General features: G+C 40.1%; 1 protein-coding gene across 2 annotated transcripts in view; it reads right to left on the bottom strand.

Annotated features, from left to right (window-relative positions):
* clcn2c (chloride channel 2c) overlaps nt 1–27073 on the bottom strand; it is a 611909-nt gene that overhangs the window by 256869 nt on the left and 327967 nt on the right. For both annotated transcript variants that reach the window (XM_043702310.1, XM_043702311.1), the window contains 2 exons: nt 24424–24557; nt 8946–9023 (listed from right to left, as the gene is read on the bottom strand). In XM_043702310.1, the coding sequence (XP_043558245.1) occupies nt 8946–9023; nt 24424–24557 (212 nt within the window). The remainder of the gene's footprint in view (nt 1–8945; nt 9024–24423; nt 24558–27073) is intronic.

The following is a 27073-nucleotide window of genomic DNA, read 5'->3' as shown; positions in this document are numbered from 1 at the left end:
ATTCACTCGATCTATCCTGTCTACACCTGACATATGCTTCCTTCTTTTTCTTAATCAAACCCTCAATTTCTTTAGTCATTCAGCATTCCCTATACCTACCAGCCTTTCCTTTCACACGAACAGGAATATACTTTCTCTGGACTCTCATTATCTCATTGCTGAAGGCTTCCCATTTTCCAGCCGTCCCTTTACCTGCAAACATCTGCCCCCAATCAGCTTTTGAAAGTTCTTGCCTAATACCGTCAAAATTAGCCTTCTTCCATTTTAGAACTTCAACTTTTAGATCTGGTCTAGCCTTTTCCATCACTATTTTAAAACTAATAGAATTATGGTTACTGGCCTCAAAGTGCTCCCCCACTGACACCTCAGTCATCTGTCCTGCCTTATTTCCCAAGAGTAGGTCACGTTTTACATCTTCTCTATTAGGAACATCCACATACTGAATCAGAAAATGTTCTTGTACACACTTAACAAATTCCTCTCCATCTAAACTATGGCAGTCCCAGTCTATGTTTGGAAAGTTAAAATCCCCTACCATAACTACCTTAATGTTCTTAGAGATAACTGAGATCTCTTTACAAATTTGTTTCTCAATTTCCCTCTGACTATTAGTGGGTCTATAATACAATCCCAATAAGGTGATCATCCCTTCCTTATTTCTCAGTTCCACCCAATTAAGCTCCATTTAGGAATTGAAATAACAGCACAGAGGCCAGTATCCTGTCATCAAGTCACCTTATTTTTACATGTGCACAGTACTCTGGCTGTGACCAGTCAGCTCGGATTCAGTCCCTGAAGTTAGGGATCTCTCTGAATCCCTTGTTTATATCTGTCAGCCAGGGCTCCCTCATTGACCCAGCTCAACAACCCGAATCAAGGATCTCATTGTCAATGAGGTCCACCTGGTTTCAATCACAACAGGAACCTTCAAATGTAACTACTTTCTAAACGAAATAACTCCACCTCTGTCACAATGAAGATGCTTTTATGCCCAGAATCATCTCTTGATTTTGTTCCAATGATTTTGTTCCAATGAATAAGTTATCCTGCGTTACCTCTCGATTCCAAATAGGACAAGAAATGCAATATCATCCTTTGTCTAATACTTCAAGCTGAATTTTTATTCAAGGGCGGGAGCCCAACATTTGGTGTACTTCCAGATTCCTAACCTAGCGTTATCTTGTTGCCTGTTTCCAAATTGATTTTTAATGAGCAGGACAATTAGTCAGCAGAATGTGCACTCACCCTTCAACTAATGGGTTTATGAGCTCCAGAAGTTGAGGGCTAATAAGTGGGCCTCCAGAAATTACATATTGGCAACAGCACTGTCTGAAGAACAACGGGGCACCTCAAGACAGAGGCTCCCTCAGAAGAGATTTTAACAATGTTGAGTATTAAAAAAGCTAAAGCTGCCAAGACTTCATCCTAGTGGAGCAATATCTCCATTTGCGGGGAACATGAAAATAGATTGCATGAGCTTCTATGGGCATACAGAATGGAAAAGATTAGTAAAGACAAACATGGGTCTATTAGCACCAAGAGGATTTATAATGGACAATTACAAATTAGCAGAGAAGTTCAGTAATTACTGTGTTCCTATCTTCATAGAGGAAGCTACACAAAAGCTCAGAAATAATATAGATCCAAGGATTGGTGAAAATGAGAAACTAAAATAAATTTATATTAGTTTAAAAAAATCGGATTGGCAAAATCGCAAAAACTAAAATTTGACAAATTCTAGGCACCCAATAATTTACATGTTGAAAGAGTTGAAAGGTGAGTATAGAGAAAACAAATGCATTGTGGTCATCTTTCAAAACTGTAGAGACTCTTGGATGGTGCAAATGTAACCTTACTGCTTTAGAAAAGAAGATAGGAAAAATAGACAAAGATATACAGGCCTGTTCACCTGAGATCAGAGGTAGGGAAAACACTCAAAGCTATTTAAAGGATGTGGAAACTGCACGCTTACAAAATAGTTATCTGACTGGACAAAGTTAACATGGATTTATAAAGGGGAGGAACATATTTGACAAAGCTGTTAGAATTTTTCAAATATGTTATTAGCAGAGTAGGTAAGGGGATTCAATCAATGTGCCATAATTAGATTTTCAAAAGCTTTCAGTAAGGTTCCACAAAGTAGTAAAAGCAATTACAGCACATGAGATAAAGAATGATATCCTGGCATGGATTGAGGATTAATAATTGGAAAGTCAACAGAGTAAGACTAAATGGGTTATTTATGTATTTGCAGGCTTTGATTAGTCGGGTAACACAAGAATCAATGTTTGGGCCCAGATTTTCACAGTCTATCAATGATTAGGATGTGGGGATCAAAAGTGATACTTCAAAGTTTGTGGATGACATTAACCTCAGTGGGAATGTGTGTTGCATTGTTGATACAAGAAGGGTTTAAGAGGATTCTAATAGGCTGATTGAATGGGTAAGACAATGGCAGATGGAAGATAATGTGGACACATACTAGGTCATCTACTTTGGTAGGAGGAATCAGCAATTCTTAAATGGTGAGAGCTCAGGGAAGTGTTAAAGTCCAAAGGTCTGGGTGTCCTTGTTCATTCATCACTGAAGGCAACTTGAAAAGGAAACAGCTTACTGGCCTTTATTGCAAGAGTATAGCCTGGCTTCAAAGGAGACTCTGCATGTGGGGTAATATGTGCAGCCTTGGTCCCCATGCATAATGAAGGATGAACCTTTCCAAAAGGAACAGCAGACAAAATCAGAAAATTCCTGGGATAACAAGACTGTGAATGAGGAGACAACTTGTATTGAATAAAGTTGAATTAAATGAGAGGTGGCCTAATTTAAACTTAGAAAATTCTTAAAGGGCTAGACAGGCTTGATGCAGAAAGCTGGTTTCCTCTGGTTGGGGAAGGTATAGAGCCAGCAGAGGAGTCTTGGAAAAAAGGGCAAGCCACTTAGGATTGAGATGAGGAGGAATTTCTTCACTTCTAGGGTAGTGAATTTTTGGAACTCTCCACCCCAGAGGCCTATGGACATTCAGTCATTAATTACGCTCAAGATGGTATCACAAAATCTATCAAGCCCTAACAATAGCAAGGGATGTAATGTTAGAGTGGGAAAAATGGTGCTGAGGTAAAAAGCCAGCAATGGTCTGGAATGGTAGAGAAGGCCCAAGGGGCTGAATGGCCTATACCCTGCTTCTGTGATTCAATGTTCCTGGCAGCTGCAGCTAGATAGAGCCTTGGCAATCCTCCTGAGGCAGGCCTGCTGTGGGATAGACCAGCTCCATCATTTGGCCACGGTTTGGTCTCAGTGGGCTCCCAGCAGGCTGAACTGAAACTTTCTGCCAAGCAAGATGAATAGGCTTTTTAATTCACTGATCATCTACGTGCTGCTGTAGGCAGCTGCCATCACCAGAAACTTTAATTTATGATCATCTCAGAATAAAAACAGTCCAGATACAGGTTCAAGGATGAAGACAATGACTGCTTATGAGAAGCTGAAAATCCTCCTGATTCTGTGATAATTTATAAATTTAGCACTTTATTACTGTTAATTGAATCAACTTTCTTACTTGCCTTTTTAATGGTAGATTTAAATACTTGAATTATGCATTATTGTCCCTAGAATCTTATTTGGATCATTTGGAATTTTTGTTTTTGACGTATCTGCTCTCTTATTGATTATTTTACACTGACCCCCATCAAACTCTGTTTAACCCAATCCACTATACCCTGTGATATTCCACACTCTGATGAATGATCTGTGTTCACCAAAGGACTCAGTTTATATGCTTATATTTCCACCTCAATGATTTGCAGGCACAGCATGACATGGACTCTTTTTCCTTCACCTTTGCCTCTATTCTCGTTTACTTAGGGAGGAATCCTGTCCCCCCTTCACAGACCTTTTTACCTGTCTCTAGTACTCTTCCACCCTGGAACCTCCTTCTGGTCTCTTACCTGTCCTTGGTCTCAACATCAATAACTGTAACCATGATGCAAGCTATCTCAATTTTTGCCACACTGAACTTATTTACTCCTATCTTGACTCTTTGTGTCTAACCTCATCCAGTCTCTTCCTACTTACATTCAGAATTCTTCTGATGCTTTATGTCAGTTTCACTATTTCCAGTTTCCCAGCCCTAGCCTCCTCCTCCTCTTCATTATAGACATATAATCCTTCACATGTCTGTCCTCCATCAGGATGGTCCAATAGCTCTTCATTTCTTCCTGGGAGGAGGCCTGAATGGTCCTCATTCACCATCACTGGCCTTCATTGGGCCAAGTTGATCTTCACTTTGAACAGTTTCTTCTTTAACTAATCTCACCTTCTCCTAGTAAAAAGTACCCACTTGGGATTTCAGTTATGTCTGTCCCTTTGCGGGGTTTGTGAAACATTGCTTATTCCAGTCCTATTTAAGACCTACCATGACTCTTTCTCCAATTTGGTGAGGTCATCATCTGCAGTGCTTTCTTCATTCGTTCAGAATTGGAAAAGCTCATGAAATTTGCTTACAAATTCCATCTTTCATTCACCCTCATCTGGTCCATCACTGACTTTTCCCTTACTTGACTATTTTGTTTCCATTTCTCAGGATAGGCTGTCTACTTTTATCCATTACAAACCCACCTATTCCACAGTTACTTGACTAGACTTGCTCACATCCTGCTTTCTGTAAGGACTCCATTTCATTCTCCCAGTTTCTTAGTCTCTGTCACATCAGTTCCAACCGCAATACAAGTTGTAGGTTAGAAGAAGTTATACCTGACTCAAAATGTTAACTGTTTCTCTCCAAAGATGCTGCTTGTTGAGTTTCTCCAGCATTTTGTATATTGGTTACTGGCAGGGGTACCTGTCCAGTGAACTTAAGCTGAGAAATACAAATAAATGAGGGACAGAAAGGCACAAGCTCCCCCATTCCAGATTTCCTTCCTTCAACTCTTGCACTTCCTTTCTGTCTCTTCACTTAATATGAACTACAAAACCTACTTGCTCAACTAAGGTTTTGGTCACCCACCTAAATTTGGTGCAAAGGGGAACAGAGGTGCTTTTACTAGGATTTACTGCAAGAAATAACCTCACCAAACCAACAGCTGAGTTAGAAAGGACAAAAGACGTGGATCAAGAATGACCTATGGACCCACAGTGTGATACGAGTGCAGGGAAAGAAGCTGAGTAGTGTGTAGGATTGACAAATATTGCCAATCTTTAAAGTAACTGCAAAGTCTTCAGTTTGCATTTCAGTGTCCAGCAGTTTTCTTCTCTTTGTTCTCAAAAATAACTGCTCCTGTTTTCAAATTATTTTTGTGATTTTTCTCTCTTTCTGCTTTTTAAAAACAAAATTTCATTACCGTGTAGTGTAAAAAGCAGAAAATCTCGAGCAATCCATTAATAAGGGAAATCAGATATGACAGTGATGGCATGAGGGGTGATGTGTTGCTGCTGCTGCATGTGGAAACTCCTGGACACCAATGTGAGCCAGAACAAATACTAAGTGCGTGGAGCTTGAGGAACTCCGGATCCAAGTTGAAGAGGTGGAATCTGAGCTACAGACATTGTTCACAGGGAAGGTTATGTGAAACTGTGGTCCAGACGTTGGTCACATACGTCAGATTAAATAATTCAAAATCCACGTGCAATCACAGACAGGAGGGTGCGACTGCAGGTTGGGGCAAGTATATGCATCTAGAGGGTTAAATTAAGGAACCTACAATGGTCCAACAGGTAAGAGGCTCTTGCAAGCTGTGTGGATGACAGTGTAGAGAAAATGAGCAAACTGATGGCACCTTGGTACAGGGTGCCATTCAAGTAGGGAAAAATATAAGAATATAGTTATAGTAGGGGCAAGTATAACTAACAGAATACAGACTATTCTTTGCAGCAGTAGCAAGAATCCTGAAGACTGTATTGCCTGCCCAGTGCCAGGGTTAAGAGCTGAGAGAGGGAGGGAAGGAGCAACAACATTATTAGCAATAATAACATTGGCACGACTAGAAATGAGGTTTTGCTGCAAGATTTGGAACAGTTAGGAACTGAACTGTAAAGCAAAACTCCAAGGTTGCAATCTCTAGATTACGACCTGAGCCGCGGACAAACTGGCATAAGATAAATAACGCCGAAGTGTTAAATGTGTGACACAAGAATTGGAATGGATTTCAGTTTGTGGGGCACTGGTACCAATACTGGGGCTGTTCCAGTGGGATAGCCTTCCCTTGAACCATGCTAGGACAAGTGTCAAGGTGCATTGAATAACTAGGGCTGTTAAAAGGCTTTAAACTAATTCGAGGAGAAGGCAAATAAAGGCTCACAAAGCAAAAGGATATGGCAGTATTGCAGGGCAGCTATTTGGATATTGATACAGAGAGTAGAACAGGAAGGGACAAATGAAACAAACAGTAATAAATAGTGTCAACAAGAGAAATAATAGTTTAGAAAAGGCAACTCTAATTCAATGCATTTGGAAGGAAATACATTAAATGAATCAACCACATAATACAGATGAATGGCTATGATCTTATAGCCATTATAGAGACATAAGGAAATCAAAGCTGGAAATTAATTAACTACTCAGGGACTTTCTGAAAGAATAGGCAAGAGGAAAGGTGTTGGGCTAGCACTATTAATTAGGTTAGAATAAGTACGATAGCAAGAAATGATTTTTGAATTAAAAGATTTAGAATCCGTTTGGATGGTGATAATAAAGAAAAACAGAAAAAAAACACTGGTTGAAGCAATCTATAGGCCTATTAATAGTAGCTCTTTCGAATCTGGTGATGTTTAATGAATCAGATTTTATAAATGAAGTCAAAGTAAAAGTTCCCCTAGGTAACAGTGAACATAATATGGTAGAATTTAGCACTCAGTTTACATGGGAGGAACTTGGGTCAGAAACAACTGTGCTAAGTTTAAATAAGGGTTATTACCAAGGAATGAAGGAAGAACTGGCTGGAATGGACTTAGAAAGGAGTTTAGCAGCAAAGATGATTAAGGAATAATAGCATATGTGGAAGAAAATAATTTATGACTCATACGTTCCGGTGAGAACAATAAATTGGTGAGAAAGATGGATTGAAAAGATGGATATCCCCGAGGAAGGGGGGTTGTGCCAACCATGGTTAACTTTCCTGCCCCTCTTTTTGTTTTGATTAGATTCCCTACAGTGTAGAAACAGGCCCTTCGGCCCACCAAGTCTACACCGACCCTCCGATGAGTAACCCACCCAGACTCATTTCCCTCTGACTAATGCACCGAACACTATGGGCAATTTAGCACGGCCAATTCACCTAACCTGCACATCTTTGCACTGTGGAGGAAACCGGAGCACCTGGAGGAAACCCACGCAGACACGGGGAGAATGTGCAAACTCCACACAGAGGCCCAAGGCTAGAATCGAACCTGGGACCCTGGTGCTGTGAGGCAGCAGTGCTAACCACTGAGCCATCGTGCCGTCCCGTGCCTGCGGTTACGTTCAAGCCTGGGTGTCCCTGGAGAAGGAGCATGCAGTGTCCACCAACACCCTCGAGGTTTTCAGGGAGAGGTGGGCACTGCAGGGTGTGGAGTATTTTATTTCCTCCTCTGATTCTATTTTGATTTGATCCCTGCCCTCCACTTCACCATTTTGATCACTCAGCATTGCCCTTTGATGAGAAGGGCACTGCTTGTCACTGGCCACTCAAGTGTTTCCTTTCTTACTGGTGGTAGAATATAAATAAAGATTTCTGCACTGGTTGTTCTTCTCTGTGTCCTACAGCTACACACGCACACGACATGGGTGCTGGGGAAAAGTAAGCACTACTGCTGTTAGGTGATAATGTGGGGGTTAAAAAAATTTTAAAAAGGGGGATGCAGAATCTTCTCCAAAAAAAAGGAAACAAATATATATAGCTAGGAGATTAGAATCTCCTCAGTTGAACATTGACTCCCAGCTGGCTTGCCAGCCACATATAGCCAATATACTAAAGAGAGAAAAAAAATATGTAAACTGGACATCAGAATCTCCTCAATTCAGAGGACTCACTCAGAGCTGGCTGGTCACAGCCAGTAAAAAAATTATAAAGCCAGAGCATTTAGAATCTACCTCAGCCCCGGGGACTGACTAACAGCTAGCTGGCCACAGACAGCGTACTGTGCACAAGTAAACAAAGGGTGACTTGGTGACAGGATACCAGCCTCTGTGCAGTTACTTTAGATATTCATCCAGTTATATCAGTGTCAGCTCTCTGAAAGTAACACAGCTAGATCCACTCCTGTCTTTTCCCTGTAGACCTGCAATTTTTTTCATTCTTTAGATAGTTATCTAATCCTCTTTTGAAAGTCACGATTGAATCAACCTCCACCATGTTTTCAGACAGTGCATTCCAGATCCTAATCCTGTGTTACCTCAGTCAAGAGAACAGAACAGGCAATCTGTGACCCAGTCAACCAGCATCATGAAATGGTGCAATAAGGGAATCAACTGAAAACCATTGCATTTATTAAGCATTATTTATTTTATACTTGTTATGATGAAATTAATGAAATCTTCAAAACTGAAAATTTGTACCTGGAATTGGTCTTATAACTAATCAGGACTAGTAAATTATAAAATGACACTCAAAACCAGTCTATAATTGTAAGTGACGTAGGTCTTACAAGTTATGTTAAGGTGAACTCCTGAATCTTACAACTGTTTTATAAAGGTTCATCATAACATCTTTGTTTTTGCACTCTATGTTCTGGTCAGTTCTCTAAACGCTCATGCTCTGACATGCTCATATGACGGCTGCCTACTTTTTAAGTAGATCTTTCTGATATTTGACCAAAGCACATTTGAATAAGAATATTATTTGCAGAATCTCGACAGAAGACTGAGTTAATACAAAGCAAAGATGTATAAGGAAGAGTGCAGAACGGCTGTTCAGAAAATAGATCGATGCTTCTCTTACTTCAATCATTACTTCTGAATATGTGAAAAATCTTACCTCATAAATCCCACCAAACAGTGACATGAATTTACTCAGCAACGCAGCACACATACTTGCAATGTGAACAAAAGGTCCCTGTAGATTGGAAAAAGTGAAATATGAGTGAGACCATTCTATAATCAAAAGGTCAAAACTACAAAATTATGGTAGGAAACGTCAAGAAGGTGTTATGTCACTTGCAGCCACACTTCAGGCCAAGTGCACAACAAAAGCTGATAAAATATATAGATACTAGTGCAGCTTGAGGCAATTTCTTCACTTCAGCTTTGCAATAAAATCACAGTCTGGAAGGATTTTGTATTAAAATTTTTGAATGAAGTATACTGTCATGGGATTTTCAATTTTGTGCCAAATTTACACATTGAAAAGTGCATCATGTTAATTATTTCCATTTATTTAATTATTCATTCATGGAGTGTGGGTTGGGCAACATTTGTTGCCTGTTCCTAGTTGCCTTAAGGTGATAATGAGCAGCCTTCGTGAATGGCTGCAGTCCATGTGCTTATAGGTAGACCTACAATGCCATTAGGGAGTGAGTTCCAAGATTTTGACCCAATGACAAAGATATATTTCCAAATCAGGATGATAAGTGAGGGAACTTGCAGGTGGTGTTCCCATGTCCTTCTGGTCATGGGCTTGGAAGGTCTGGTCTAAAGTGGTGAGTTTTTACAACACATCTTGTAGGTGGTACACACTTCTATTACTGCACACTGGTGATGGAGGCAGTGGATGTTTGTGGATTTGATGCCAATCAAGCAGGCTGCTTTTCCAACTGGTGGTTGGAGTCATAAGTAGCACATAGGAAGATGGTTGTGGTTGTTGGAGGTCAGTCATCTCAGCTCCAGGACATCTCTGCAGGAGTTCCTCAGGGTAGTGTCCTGGACCCAACCATCATTAGCTGCTTCATTAATGATCTTTCCCTTCATCATAAGGTCAGAAGTGAGAATGTTTGCTGATGATTGCGCAATGTTCAGCACTATTTGTGACTCCTCAGATACTAAAGCAGTCCATGTTCAAATGATCTGAACCCAACTTCAGCTGACAAGTGAAGCTGGGTTCAGATCTTGTGACCATTGCTGATAGTCATGGCCTGGCATTTATGCCACACAAATGCCAGGCCATGATCATCCCCAATGCTGTTATCATTGTGATGGAATACCCCCCACTTGCCTGGACAGGTACAGCTCCAACAACATTCAAGGAGCTTGACACCATCCAGAATAAAGCAGCCTGCTTGATTGGCACCTCATCCACTCCCTCCACCATCGATGCATAGTAGCAGCACTGTGTATTATCTGCAAGATGCACTGCAAACATTCACCAAAGTTCATCAGACAATATCTTCCAAGCCCACAGCCATTTCCATTTACAAGGACACGGGCAGCAGATACCTAGGAACACCACCACCTGCAAGTTCTTCTTCAAATCCCCTCATGACATCAAGGAGCTGGCGCAAAATTAAACTCAACGGGAATCATTGGGAGAATTTTCCACTAGTTGGAATCATAGCTAGCGCAAAGAAAGAGGACTGTGGCTGTAGGAAGCCAATCATCTTAGCTCAAGGGCAATGCCTGAAGGAGAGCCATAGGGTATATATTTTCAACATTTTCTAATAAATCTGCTTATAGATGTTGTTAAACACCTCTGGAACAGGTAGTACGTAAACTCGGGTCTCCAAGCTTAAGGTAGTGTCACAATCACTGCACCACAAGAGAGCCTTAGTTATCCAGGACAGGGTCCCAACCATCTTCAGCTGTACCATTAAATATCCTTCAATTTAAGGTTTGACGGGTTGATGCATCTAACACTTTGCTGACACTACTCAACAGTTGTCCCTTCCCAGCAATTCCAAGGGATTTCTGTACCTTATATACAATTTTTTTCCACAGTTAACAATCCTTCAAAAGGATCTCTGAATCTAATCCCCAAAGGATACGCGAACCCGATCCCTTTCTAAAGTATCCCTGAATCCCATCCCCTGTGTGTCCTGGGATCTTATTGACTGTGCTGCTCATCTTTCCAAAGGAGTATCTAGGCTATCTTAAAGAAATGTTTTGAGAACAGACCTGCTGTGATTTGATCTAAGCTTCACACTCTGAGATCCAAATAGCAGGCACTCCAAAATCCAGCTTGACTGCCAGCAGCTGATCACTGAAATGGCCAGCTGCTTTTGCAAAAAGCACATTGCAGGATTGTTCCCAAACCTGCCCACATACAAATGGAAATGCCAGATTCAGAGGCAGAATTTCTAACAGTCTGTAACATTTGCTGCAGAGAGGCTTTTCAGTGCAGTGAAAATCAGGGATATTACCTTACTCAAAGCCGATACACAGATCTAAATTTGAACTCTTTGTCATAGGAATGGAACTTCTTAGATGCGTTTACTTAAGTGATTGAAATCCTGTAATTGATTCAGCTTGAGCATTAAAATAATGTTAAAAAATGCTTAACTGCAGTATGTTCTTCGGAAATGGTTCTGGCTCATTGATTATTTTATATTGATGAAAATTGGCAAGCATATCACAGGAAAAGAAATCCTGTATCTAATAATAGCTCCTAATATCCATCACTCTATTCCATATTGAAACTGTAATATATTCTTCGTCAAAGTGATTTAAAAATATTATCAACCAATTTAAAAAGCAATTTTAGCTTCTTATGGCAGACAACTGCACCAAGATGTTTGTTGGATTTGTAGGTTAACAGTCATAATATTGGTTTCACAAACAGAAAGCTTGTGATGAAGTTACGATATTGTATATGCACCAAAGCTTCAGTCTTAACATAACGCAGGCTTACGAACTCTCAGAAATCGCATCATGAGTCAACAGTTAAAATTAGCGCTTGCTAACATTTAGACTAATCATGCATTTTTAACCTGAAGAAGTTCCTCAAGAGTCAGAAATTTTACAACTTTAGCAGATTGAAGCTTATAAATTGCTGATGCTACCTATCAGCTTGCAATGCGTTCTCATGATCAGCCTTATGCATGCAAGTCTCCAAGCTCAACTGGGCCAGCTTATCACAGGAAATCATACATCACCAGCTCACATTTTATTGTGGAAAGAATATAAAGGAAGCAAAAACTCAGATAAGTGGCTCCATCTAAGGAACTTAATTTATTTACAGGATGAGGGAGTCACTGGCTAGGCCAGCAATTATTGACTAGAGGACAGTTAAGAGCCAGCCACATTGCTGTAGAGTCACATAGGCCAGACCAAGTAAGGATGGCAGTTTCCTTCCCTAAAGGGCATTAGTGAACCAAATGAGTTTTTCTCCCAACAATCCTTTCATGGTCAGACTCTTAATTTCAGATATTTATTGTTCAAATTCCATCATCTGCCATTGCAGGGTTTAAACCAAGATCCCCTGGGTCTCTGGATTAACAGTCCTGTGATAATACCACTAGGCCATTGTCTCTCCAGTGACACATAAAGCCCATATTGAGTTTGCACTGCAGATCCAGAATATTGGGAAATTAAAAGGCTTTTATAAAAGGTCACAATGAGGCAAACCAGTAACTGGCAAAAAACAGTGGCAGATAAAATTTATGAAAAACAGGAAATTAAAGTATTTGTTTAATGGTTGCAAGTGGTGCAGCATGAAACCTCTGCCAGTGTAGAGGCTGCTGTCTGAGCAGAGCATGAAAGGGGCTGCTTTGGAAAAAGCTGCAGCATAATTGACCAGAGATACGATCTGGGCTTTTATAGTATGGAGCCATGGTCCACAAAGGATTCTCTGTCTTTCAGGGAGAGACAATTGTTTATACATGTGGTATGAGGGCAAACACATCTAAAACACAGAGTAACTTGAGGAGACAGGCCTCCATGAACAACATGCTTATCTGGTATGGGGATTGAACCCACAGCATTGGCTTTATCATTGGTCTTCATGCTGTGTTCATCACCCACAAGATCTGGGAACAACCGCAGAAGAAAACAGAAAATGTTAAGGAAACTACTGAAAAACATGATGTCATTATGTTTTCCATTGAAACGTTACTGTGTAAACTGTGGAACATTTAGTTCTTTCCATTACTTTCAGAAATGGAGTACTCCAGAAACATTTTGTTCCTAGATAATGCTCACGGTACTCATCAGTAATAAAAAAAAATGATAAAGCTAACAATATGGATCCAGTATAAATGTCCCTGTTCATTTTTACATGGACAGCTTCTAGTATAAATATTGGTACAGCATTTATAATGGAAAACAGAGAAAAGATTTATTATAATCTACCAGAAATGGCTAGTGTGAATAAATCAAAATGAGAGAAATAGAGTCATAGAGTCAAACAGCATGGAAACAGACCCTTCAAGTCCAACTCATCTGCACTGACCAGATATCCCAATCTGACCTAGTCTCATTTGCCAGTATTTGGCCCATCCAGATACCTACTTAAATGTTGCAATTGTACCAGCCTACACCACTGGGCACAGTGATTAGCACTGCTGCCTCACAGCGCCAGAGACCCGGGTTCAATTCCTGCCTCAGGCGACCGTCTGTGTGGAGTTTGCACATTCTCCCCGTGTCTGCGTGGGTTTCCTCCGGGTGCTCCGGTTTACTCCCACAATCCAAAAATGTGCAGGTTAGGTGAATTGGCCATGCTAAATTGCCTGTAGTGTTAGGTGAAGGGGTAAATGTAGGGGAATGGGTCTGGGTGGGTTACGCTTCGGTGGGTCGGTGTGGACTTGTTGGGCCGAAGGGCCTGTTTCCACACTGTATATAATCTAATTTAATCTAATCACTTCATCTGGCACCACACACCACCCTCTGCATAAAAAGGTTACTCTCAGGTCCCTTTTAAATATTTCCACGTTCACAGTAAACCTATGTCCTCTAGTTTAGCTCCCCCCATCTTAGGAAAAAAACTCTGGCTATTCACTCTATCCATGCCCCTCATAATTTTATAAACCTCTATAACGTCACCCCTCAGTCTCCAAAGATCCAGGGAAAAAAGCCTGGACAATTAGTGCTTTAAATTCAGCCTCTTCCTATAATTCAGAGAAATATCTTCGTAAATCTTTTCTGAACCCTCTCCAATTTAATAACAACCTTCCTTTGGCAGGGTATAGGAAGGATATACACAGTACTCCAAAAGGTACTACCAATATTCACTTGTACTTCAGTTAATAAATATACTTTTCCTAGATTTGAGCATTTTAAAAGTTCTGTAATTTAAGTACTTCATCAACCTCTTGTCCCTTGCATATTTCTGATTGTGTAGCTAATACATTTGCTATTTTAAAATGCATAACTCCTTGTCTTTAATTGAGTCTATCCTGCATTCAAACTCAGGTTATCTCCCATTTTTCCTCTATGTTCTTGATCAGAAGATACCTATGGGGTGTTACCGACTCCTGTCCACTACTGACCCAATCTCACTGCCTAGTGTACGGGTTGGGATTCCCACACTAGAACATTAGTCTTACCGGCAATCTCGTAAATATGGCTTGAGTCATTTGTTCAATGTATCAGTTTGCTGTTGAAATAGGGTGGATTAAATAGCACAATGGGTATCTTGATCACATCATTTCTCACTATATATTATAAAATTTTGTGAAAGCCCTTATTGCTCAGTATAGGAGTTGGGATATCATGTTGAGATTGTACAGGACATTGGTGAGGCCACTTTTGGAACACTGTGAATATGATATTGGACCATGAGTTAAAGATAGAACCTAAACCTCTGATGAGTTTTTAAAAAAATGTTAAACTTACTTCATATGGCAGACTTGGAGAAATTATTCACTCTGGTGAACAAATGGAAAGCAGGGAAATGTAATCTTAAAATAAGAATTATGGCACAAAGTAAAATCAGATTTCTTTTTAAAAGGAGGTAGAAATCTTTCCCCAAAGGACTATAGATGATGAGACAATTAGTGCTTTCAAGACAATGAGCAGATCTTTGCTATGTAAGGGTACTATGGGACAAAAGAAAATTGCAAATTGAGTTCCATGCACATCACCCACAATGTACTTTAATGTCAAAGGGAACTTTAGGGAACAAATAGCTAATCATTTTATTAAATGAGAGTGTAAAATATTGTTTATTCAAAATTAAATTCAGAACTTTTGACAGTATTTTTGTAAAAAACAATTCTAATTTCAGTGTATGTCAGGCAGTTATGTTATTGACATCATTTGAGTTCTGCTACACTTGCATTTCTCCTATTTGCCCCAAAATCCTAACTATTTAGTCCTATCTCTTAATAAACTAAGCTAAAGGTTAAATTCCAAAGTTGTACTCTTGGTTCCTCCCATTCTCTTGAATTCAAGTCTACCTCCTGCAGACTTCTAACAAAATAGCTTTTAAGGAGAAAATCTTTTTGATGGAGCTTGAATTTAGAGTTGCGCATATTGTTTCATGCTGTTGCTATCAAACCTTCACCTCTGGTTCCGAGCTTATGCAATATGAAACGTACCGGATGCCTAAAGCTGTCACCATTGACGTAATTGCTTTGAGTACTGTAATGCTCAGTAAATGTACTTCGCAGGCAAAAAAAGCTAATTTTATGAAAGGTAGAGTATTAAGAAACTGGTAATGCCTGTCTATTTTTAGTGGTAGAACATATGTTGTTTACTCATTTCAGCAACTGCAAAACGAATTGCAATTAGTTAATTGTGTTGACCCTGGAGAGTGAAACCATTAGAGGCCATAATCCACAAAAATCACACAGTTTAAAGATCTGCTGTATTACATTTGCAAACAATATATACGGACTTGTAAAGTTCAACCAATTTCTCCATTAATTGACTGCTTGCTGATGCTTCTCAGCGCTTTCCTGGCAGATTGAAATAATACCTAGTTTCACTTTGCAGAGCTTCATAAAGTCAATTATATCTGAGATTATGTCACTGATGGGGATATGCTGACGATGTAATTTGTAAAGCAGTACAATATGCCTTTAAATGCACTAAGTAAATTTTAAGAGCACCGATTTCTCAGAAATTAGTGGATACTAAGTACATTTACGATTGTAATACTGACATAACTTGCTTGACATAACAGGTTGATTAAAAATGTCAAAAAAGCTGTAAAAATATCTAGAAAGGACCAAAGGTATCATTCTCCATTAGAGAGAGAGAGAGGGAGAGAGAGAGGGGCAGAGATGAGAGAGGTGAAGAGAGTCAGGGAGACAATTGGTGTTATAGTTTGACAACACCATTACCCATCAAGAAGCAGCAGGAGCAGTCTTGAACAGTCAACATAAGGATTGAAGTTGCACTGTCAGCTTCCTGACCTAACTGCCCCTCCATTGAAACCTACAGTTAAGCAGAAGTTCTAGTGAATCTAATGGGACTAAAGGTCCCTAAGTTCCCTAGACCTAATGGGCTGCATCCTACGATATTACAGAATGTTAGAATTATGGTCAGAGATGCACTCGTCGTAATCTTCCAAGAATCCTTGGATTTGGTTAAGTCCCAGAGAATTGGAAAACTGCCAATATAACATCTTTATTCAGAAAGGGAAGGAGACAAAAACAGGCAACTATAGACCTGTTAGCTTAACATCTGTCATTAGGAAAATCTTAGAGTCTATGATGAAGGAAGTAATAGCAGACCATTTAGAAATCCATGATATAAAACTGCAGCACAGAGGAATTTGGGAGTCCTCATGCATAAATCACGAAGAGTGAGAATTTACAAGTTCAGCAGTTAATAGAGAAGGCAAATAGAATGCTGGCCTTTCTTTCAATGAGGATGGATTACAAAAATAGGAAGTCCTGCTAAAACTATACAAGGCAATAGTCAGACCGCACCTAGAATACTGCGAACAGTTTTGGCCACTTTATCTTTGGAAAGATACACTGGATTAGGAAGCAGTCCAGAGAAGGTTAACTTGATTAATTCTGGTTTTGGAGGGATTTTCTGACCAGAACAGATTGAATTGTTTGGGCCTGTACTCATTGGAGCTTAGAAAACTGAGAGGCAATCTTATTGAAACATTTACATATTCAGCAAGAACGCGACAACATCTAATCTTAGACTGATAAGTGACAAGTAACATGTGTGCCTGACAATGAGCATTTCTGACATGACAGAATCTATCCATCTCACCCTAGTTTTCAAATGGTATTAACATCACTGAATCACCCACTATCAACACCGTGGGGTTTGCATTGACCAGAAACTGAACTGGACTGGCATATAAATAGGAGAAAGTGAAGACTGCAGATGCTGGAGATCAGAGTTGAAGAGTGTGGTTTGGAAAAGCACAGCTGGTCAGGCAGTATCCGAGGAGCAGGAGAATTGACATTTCGGCATAGTCAGGTCAGAAATTGGGAATGTTAAGGTTTCATAGAGTCCCTACAATGTGGAAGCAGGCCATTCAGCCCAATGAGTCCACCACCATCCCTCTGGAGAACATCCCACACAGACTCACCCCCTTACCCTATCCCTGTAACCCTGTATTTCCCATGGTTAATCCATCTAGCCTGCACATCGCTGGATACTATGGGCAATTTAGTATGGCCAACTCACCTCATTGCACAGTTTTGGACTGTGGGAGGAAACCCACACAGACATGGGGACAATGTGCAAACTCCACACAATCGTCTGAGGGTGGAATCGAACCGGGGTCCCTGGCACTGTGGGGCAGCAGTACTGAGCCATCGTGTGACCCAAACTCACTTCCTGACTCCCTAAATCCTGTTCATTGTCTCAAAAAGGCACAGGTCAAGACTGTGAAAGAATACTGCTCCCTTTCCTAGATCGGGGTGGCATCATACACACAAGAAATTCTATACTGTCCAGGACAAAGTAATCACTAGATCAGCATCCTATTCACCACAGCAAATATTCAGTCTGCACACCACAAGTTCACAGTGGCAGCAATGTGTACTAACTGCAAAATGTAGTGCCACAACTCACCAAGAGCTCCTTTGGCAACACCTTTCCAACAGAGACCTCTACCACCTAGAAGGACAATAGCTGCAGATGCATGGGAACACCACTTCTGTACCTAAATATTTCCATCAAGGCCACACATCAACCAGACTTGAAATTAGAACACCGTTCCACCACCACTGGGAGATCAAATTCTGGGATACCTTTCCTCAGCACAGCGGTGTATGGCTGCACTGGATGGACTGCAATCATTCAAAGTGGCAGCCAGTTAGACATGGGCAATATATACTGGCCTTGCTAGCAATATCCAATTCCAAGGAAAGAATCATGATCACAAAGTCTTTTCAGCTATTAATTTCAGATTTCCAGCATCCACAATATTTTACTTTTGTTTGGCCTTTATGGTAAGTTTGTTCTTATTGCCTTGCCCATCTGGTCAGTATCTTACCAACATAGCAATGAAAATTACTTTATGGAATCTCATATACACGTCCATGTGAATTTAAAGATTAGGAACAAAAGGAGCAGATGTAGGCCAGTGAGCCCATCAAACCTGCTCTACCATGGATAACCTTTCATTTATCCACATTATATTCCATCTGCCAATTTATTGCCCACTCACTCAACCGGTCCATATACCATTAAGGCCTCTTTGCATTGTCATCACATCTCCTGTTAGTTTTGAGTTATCTGCAAATTTGGAAATATTACACTTGTACCCCCTATCCACAACTAGATTATCGATATAGATTGTGAATTGCTAAGGCCTAAGCACTGATCTTTGTGGTACCCCATTAGTCACAGCCCACTAACACAAGAATGACCTATTTATTCTAACCCTCGATTCTTGCCAGGATTTTGCCCACTCTCCCACGAGCTCTAATTTTGTTTACTAACCTACTGTGTGGGACCTTATCAAAGTCCAAGTGCAGTACATCTGCTACTTCTCTTATCTATCCTGCTAGTGACAGCCTTAAAAAATCTCCACTGGTTTGTTAACAAACAAAGAATTCCTGAGAAACTCAGCAGGCTTGGTAGCATCTGAGAACAGAGAAAAACAGATGAAACATTTTGAGTATGATGTGACTCTTCAAAAGAACTGGCACCTTATTAAAGTTTTCCACAGAGTCCCATTTCACCAAGTTCATCAATTTCACTGAAGTATTCTTGCTCCTTGAGGGTTCAGTTGACAAACTCCCAGCTACAACGACAATGTGGTAATACCATATAGGATAAGGGGGTCGGATCATGCACATAGAGAGTTTTAAATTTAAAGGGTAGCCATAATTAGAGGAATGTAATTTAATTAGAGGAATGAGAGATCTGATTAAGGTCTCAAGTTGCTAAAGGAATTTGACAAAGTAGACATAGAGACGGGATGTCCTGTGAGACAATCTTGCATGTGACAAGGGGCAGCAGAATAAAACAGAGACAAGGAAAAATTACTTTTCTCAAAGAAATGTGAATCGGTGGTATTCACTACCCTGGAGTCCAGTGGATACTAGGACATTGAGTAAAGTTAAGGAGGAGAAAGACAGATTTTTAGCTAGTGAGGAGTGGAAGGGTTATGGAGAGCAAGCAGGAAGGTGGAGTTGAGGCTGAGATGACATCAGCCATGATTCTACTGAATGGCAGAGCAGGCTCAAGAGACTGAATTGTCTATTCCTGCTCCTGGTTCTTATGACAAGAAATAGCAGTAGCACAACAAAAAATAAGGTGAGAATAAAAATATACATTTCTGATCATTTGTCATATTGTTCCTGGGGAGTTATCCTTCTCATTTGATGATTAACTATCAATTTCACAGAGATTAATTAAAAGTAATAGAGTAGCTGAATGATGCTTCATGAAGAAGGGCTTATGCCCGAAACGTCGATTCTCCTGTTCCCTGGATGCTGCCTGACCTGCTGCGCTTTTCCAGCAACACATTTTCAGCTCTGATCGCCAGCATCTGCAGACCTCACTTTCTCCTCCTAGCTGAATGATACCAACCAACAAAAAGGTAACAGACATGATTACATCACTCAAATGAAGAAGACAACTCTCTACATCAGTGGATGTTGACTGACTAAATAATGTCAGAGATTGCCTAGAAGCTTCTAGGTGCAGAACAGTTGAGTGCTGATGCCGTCACTGCAATCACACTTAATGCAATGCCTCTGGGGAAAAGACAAAGTTAGCATCCAACAGCCAATGTATCTTTGTCATGATGTCAAGATGAAACCACAGCATTTGTAATCATGGGAAAAATCAAACATGTCTTCTGTGGTGTGTGCCTGTGTGAGACGTATGTGTATGTGGTCTTCTGGAATTTATTTGGTTCCGTTCCTGCTGCTTTTGGTTGCTGGTTCGAGTGGTTTGTTGCAGTGGCAGGATATACAGATAAAATCTTTGCACCTTCCTCAATACTAGCCTTTGCTTTCCCATGTTCTTATTTGTCTAGATCTCAAAGAATCTGAACAACAGAACTCATTTCTGCTTTAATTGTATCAATATCACAAAGTAATATTCATATTCAGCCAACATTTACATGGTTCACACTAACTATAACAGGCAAGCACTTTGATAATAATGGTTCTGTACTTTTAAAAAGCAGGTTACTGAAAATTTTATTGGGGCATCTTTACACAGTGCTTCACCAGCAGTAGGAAAAAGTGCAAATTGACAGCGCAGATTGACAGGAGAAAGTGAGGGCTGCAGATGCTGGAGATCAGAGCTGAAAATGTGTTGCTGGAAAAGCGCAGCAGGTCAGGCAGCATCCAAGGAGCTGGAAAATCGACCTTTCGGGCATGAGCCCTTCTTCAGGATTCCTGAAGAAGGGCTCATGCCCAAAACGTCGATTCTCCTGCTCCTTGGATGCTGCCTGACCTGCTGCGCTTTTCCAGCAACACATTTTCAGCACAGATATATATTCAAAGGTAGATTTGGCTGGCAACACATCGCTGATTGGTTTGTGCAACTGTTGACAGTCATGGTTGCCAAAGGTTATGAGTCTGATACCAATGCTGATTGGTTGCTGAGTAGCTGAGCAGCCTCTGAATATAAATGATACAACACAAAGCTTTTGACTTCTGAAACAGTGGGAGGGCGGCAGGTGTATATGGGTGTGTGCGTATGTGTGTACAGGTTTCTCCTTTGCCTCTAATGACCTGAAGCTAAACAAACCCACTTGTTTTCTCCCATTAGTTCTGGCAACTGTTATTGTTCTTAATTGAGAAGACAGCTGGGAGCCTTTATACTTTGTGAACTGGTCACCTTGTCCTTCCTGTGAAGGAGTGAAAGAACCGAAAGGAAAAGAGCAGATAACTGAAGATGATGGGAAACAAAATCAACATCCCATCAAATCCTGAGGACTGTTGCTGTTTCCCCAGCACTTCTCCCCTCTTTCAATAACACCAGTGTCTTTTTTGTCTCTCTGTATGAGTTTCAAAGTGCTTACTTGCATGATAACGCACAATATTTCAAGCAATTTGGAAATTTCATGACTGAGAGATACTGTTCTGTATTTTGCTGGCTGACAGTTAGCCCTGTTTTTGAATACCCACAGATGTTAGCTTCTCTCCAATAACTTGGGAAAGAACCGGAGAAAAATCCATTACTTAACTTTTCAGTGGGTTTTACAATATATCTATACTCGCTGAGAAACTGCAGCTTTAAATTATAAATGTGAATCCCAATTATACCAGCTTTGAAGAATGAAGCACCCTGTGCAACCTTTAAATTCGTGGATCACTTTCTATTGCAGGCACCATAGAGAGTCAGCTTTAAAACGTCAGTGGGTGGCCATTTGGGATATTCCAGGGTACAGATGGTTGAGCACTTAGACACTATCACAGCTTCATATACCTGGGACATTGATGTGCAGATGTCTCACCCATTATCTAGGTGACATCTGCAGGTGCTTTGGAGCCTCCCATGAAGTGCTGCTGTACTTTGTCTTCTGGAATTTATTTGGTTCCATCTCTGCTGTTCCTGGTTGCCACTTCCAGTAGTTTGTAATAGTGGCCGGTACATTGGGTCTCAGTCTATATGAGCTGAAAATGTGTTGCTGGAAAAAGCGCAGCAGGTCAGGCAGCATCCAAGGAGCAGGAGAATCGATGTTTCGGGCATGAGCCCTTCGTCAGGAATTCCTGAAGAAGGGCTCATGCCCGAAACGTCGATTCTCCTGCTCCTTGGATGCTGCCTGACTTGCTGCGCTTTTCCAGCAACACATTTTCAGCTCTGATCTCCAGCATCTGCACTCCTCACTTTCTCCTCTCAGTCGATATGTTTGTTGATGGAGACCGTGTATGAGTGCCATGCTTCTAGAAATTCTGTGGCTGTCCTCTGTTTGGCTTTTCCTATGATCATTGTGTTGTCCCAGTCAAATTTGTGGCTGAATGTATGCTCAGAACTAACAGCCTAACCAAAGAAACACACTAAGAAGTCAGACAAACCATTGTACCTTCACCAACAAAGAAAAGACAAATGAACAAATTCAACACCAAAGAGAGAGAAGCCCTAAAAACAAAAATGACAAGAACGAAATCACAGTACCAGCAGACAAGAATAGAATTATGGTAATCGCGGACAAGACCGAATATACTGTATTCAGAAAGCAGAGAAACTACTTGTAGATACCGACACTTACCTACAGAGGGAGTGTGCCCCTCACCACATCTAACCAACAGAATAAACAACACACTACGGAACCTTCGAAAAAAAAAGGACTAATAACCAGGATTGACCTACAAAGGATGAAACCAGAAAGCTACAACACCCCAAGATTTTACAGATTACCCAAAGTACACAAACCAGACATACCACTTAGACCCATTTTGGCACTCCTGGAACTCCATCTCAAACTAGCAAAAGAATTTCAACAACAACAAAAACATCTTATCAACAGACCCATACACTCCATACAATCATCACAGGAATTCTTAGACAACATTAAGAACAAGGATGATATTATGGTCTAATTCGATGTAACGGCACTGTTCATTTCAATTACAAAGCCATAGCCAGGGAGACAATAGCCAACCTCCTGGACAAACAGAACAGGCAACATGACAGGGAACCAATCAACAAGGACTGCATACTCAAACTACTAGATTTGTGCTGGACGACGCACTTCACATTCAACATCCAAATATATAAACAGATCAGTGAAACACCTGTGGGCTCACCCGTCTCTGGGCTCAGAGCAAAGATTGGAACAAACAGCCTTCCCACAAATCCAACTCAAACTCTGGATCAAATGCGCCACTTTTGTTATCATTAAGAGAACAGAAATCGAGAACACACACCGGATTATCAACACCATGCTCATAGGGATCAGATTTATGAAAAGAGGAGGAAACCAACAATCAATTTCCCATTCTTGGATGTGATGGTAGAAAGAACACAGAACAGTGAATGCACCACAAAAGTGTACAGAAAAGCTACACATTCTGACCAGGACCTGAACAACAACTGCAACAACTCAAACACAAACAAGAGAAGCTGTATTAGGTCCCTGTTCAAAAGGGCTACAACACACTGCAGCACTCTCAATCTACGAAGGGAAGAAGAAAACCTTTCCAGAGTATTCGCCAAGAACTGGTATCCCCACAACTCCATCCACAGATGCCTAATAGGCAAACAATTCGATGAGGACATGCTATGACCTAACTTAGTAGCCACTCTACCTGACATAAAAAACTTCTCAGAACAGACACCAAGGCTTCCCTGACCACTGGGATTCATGACAGTCCATAAACCGACAGCAACACTCAGACAACTCACCAGGTCAAAAGATCCTATACCCACCATGTGCAAGACTAACATAATTTACAAGATTCCATGCGAAGAATGCACTAAACACTACATAGAACAAACAGGCAGACAACTAAAAATCTGCATCCATGACCACCAACTAGCCGCTAAACACCACAACCAGCTGTCTCTAGTAGCCACACACACAGATGACAAGGACCACAAATTCAACTGGGACAACACAACGATCACAGAACAAGTATGTAATTCATCCACAGACTCCATCAACAAACACATAGACCTAGTCCCAGTATCCCGGCCACTATAACGAACTACTGGAACCAGCAAAGCAGCAGGAATGAAACCAAATAAATTCCAGAAGATGCTGTACAGCAGCACTTCACAGGAGACTCCAAAGCACTGAAGGTCTCACGTAGACAGGGGACAAAGTGTTTGCAAATCAATTTCCCAGCTCGGCAAACATACCCGCAACTATGACAACTGGCACCCAAACTACAAATCTTTATGCAAACCTTGAGCTTCATACAAATGTAGAGACCTGGGAAAGGATCAAAGTCCATGTGCATAATTATTAGCAGGAGATGTAGGAATGTGTTCAAGTTCCCCATCCATTGTCTCAAATCAATATTATTATTAAGATTTTTATCAATAGTATTAATAATTGGACTGATTGAGGAGTAGATCGTTGGAACATAAACATAACCAAATATGGTTGTTAAATAAAACAAACAAAATTGGAAAGAACACTAGGCATTAATAAATTAATTGTTAGACTACTCAATTCCACTTTTTAATCAATAATTTTAACCAATTTGTTGGCCGAATGGTCCAAAGTTCCAAACAAAAATATCTATACTTAAATTTCTTACCTCTTTACCTAAAGGCATCCCACTTCCTAATGCACATGTTAAACCAATCACTTTGGCTACAAAAGTTTTTAAAGTGAGATATTCTTTAAGCACCACTCCACGAAGGATTGTCTTCATCTCAGGTATCCCAGATCCTGTAAAAACATATATAAACTTTTTGAGAAGTGTGCAGGTCTGCATTTTTTACTGTAATGACCATTTGGCAAAAGTACAGATAAATAAAGCATAAAATCAGCTCTCCAAAAGCTTGTCTTTAAATAGTATTAGCCATTTGAAATATCACATCAATGCCATTTAAGAACGTCCAAGAGGATTATTTGCATTTCAGGTTCTACTGCATATGCATATCCACTTAGGAGCTATTTGCAGCAAAATCTACTGGGTATGAATTGACCTTAATAGCCACATAGGTACCCTATCAAATCTTCAGCATAGACAAAGACAAACAATGCAAATCATTGCTTTCCCAACTGAAAAATGATACTATACAATGATTATCATATGATTATGATCACAACATAATATATTGTTTAGCTGCTCTGCTCTATCTTGGTTCTGATTCCAAATTCAGCCTGAAGGGTTTTGTTGCTCTTTCTAACCTAGATCTTTTCTTATATTTTTGATAGCAGAAACTGATCCAGATCTTGCTAAATGCTTTAAACAAGATCATCAGTATTTTATGTACTGCCAGTAGCCTGTGCTATTAGCCAGTGTAATAAATTTACACCAATACCACCAGGATAAAAGATATTGTTTGGCCTAAAGAAAACCTGGGATGGAATAATTAGAGACTCAGAACACAGCTTGACCATTATACCCTTCATTTTTAAAATGATCTTCATGTATTGGCTTTTAAAACTCTAAAATAAAATAGAACTTTAATTACAATTCAGTTCATAGTACTCACGGAAAATTCATATATTGTTGCACATTGATAAAATTTAAATGTGATATTTCGAGATCATTCAATTGCAACAACGCAAATTTCCATTTTAAGAAAACAAACTCAAAGAAAGGATGCACAGTGAGTAGGCTGCCCAACCGCAATGGGGACTTAATAACCATTATCATCAAGTGTGAATTTACTGTAATCATTTGCTTAGTGATCCACCAATGTATTTCTAGCATCAATATTGATACTTAGAGAATAATTTTGCTGCGCACATAAAAACACACAATGCACTCTGATATTTCATTTGTTTTTTATTTGTCGACTATCACCAGAGGTAAAATATTTGACGCAACTGACAAGATTTAATGCATTTTATTAACATGAACATTACTGTCAATGCAAATACAGAAAACAAACGCTAGTGACAACCGCTCCACGATGTGACCTCAAAGTTTCAGTCTTTACACTGATGTGTCAAAAATTCATTCATTTATAAATTATTTCCTTTATTTGCCATTATTTTCTCATCCTGAAATATTAGAACACATTCAGTTAACACATCAATTGGTTGAAGTATTTATTTCTACATGGACAATGAGAATGTATTACACTACACTGGCAGTTAAAGACTTTCCATGAATTTACAAAGTCCATTCCATCCATATTTCAAACGTCTTTAACATTTTTAGACAGTTGCTTAAACCTGGCCAGAGCAGTTGGGTTCACCATTAGCTTTAGCACTTAAGCCAGATTCTGCACAGTTTACAGAAAATAAATGCGTTTGCAAAAACAGATTCAAATATCATTCCTCTGTTGAAAGATTGTATCAATAGAATTGGCAGTGGTTCATTTCTTGCTAAGGAAGAGAGTTTGAATAGACCTGTATTCATTGGAATAGAGGAGAACTCATTGAAACATACAAGGTTCTCAGATAACTTGACAGGATAAATGTAGAAAGGTCATTTTTCACTTGTGGAAAACTTTCGGATCAAAGACCATAATCCAGTGAGAGATCACACAGTTAAAACAGAGATGAGGAGGAATTTCTTCTGAGGGCAGTGAACCTCTTGTATTCTTGATTGTAGAGCTCTGTTGAGGCTGAATTTTTATATTCGAGGCCGAGATGGAGAACTTTTTAATCAGTAAGAGCATCAAGGATTATGGAGAAAATGCTGGAAAGTGGCATTATGGATTATCAGATCAGCCATGATCTCATTGAATGGAGCAGAAGACTCGATGGGCTGATTGCCAACTTCTACTCCCATGTCTTATGGTCGACTATTGATCTGTTGAAGAGGTACTGGCAATTGCTGTGAGCAACTTGGACTAAAGAGGTACCCACCTTTGGTACACTAAATTAACTATATCAATGTCAACTCACGCTATTTGGGTTTTAATTTGGATTTGGACTCAGCTATAATCCAAGAACTTCTTGACTGAAGTTCTTAACTATAGTTTATTTTAGACAATTTTGCAATAGACAGTAACACTGGGCAAAAGTGAAGCAACTTTTAACTTGTTTAAACAATTATAGTTGAAAATGTGTTGCTGGAAAAGCGCAGGCCAGGCAGCATCCAGGGAACAGGAGAATCGACGTTTCGGGCATAAGTCCTTCTTCAGGAATGAGGAAAGTTTGTCCAGCAGGCTTAGATAAAAGGTAGGGAGGAGGGACTTGGGGGAGGGGCGTCGGAAATGTGATAGGTGGAAAGAGGTCAAGGTGAGGGTGATAGGTCAGACGGGGGTGGGGGCGGAGAGGTC

The sequence above is a fragment of the Chiloscyllium plagiosum genome, chromosome 13 (assembly GCF_004010195.1).
Source record: "Chiloscyllium plagiosum isolate BGI_BamShark_2017 chromosome 13, ASM401019v2, whole genome shotgun sequence".
Classification (NCBI taxonomy): Eukaryota; Metazoa; Chordata; class Chondrichthyes; order Orectolobiformes; family Hemiscylliidae; genus Chiloscyllium; species Chiloscyllium plagiosum.
This window is presented reverse-complemented; position numbering and strand designations above follow the sequence as displayed.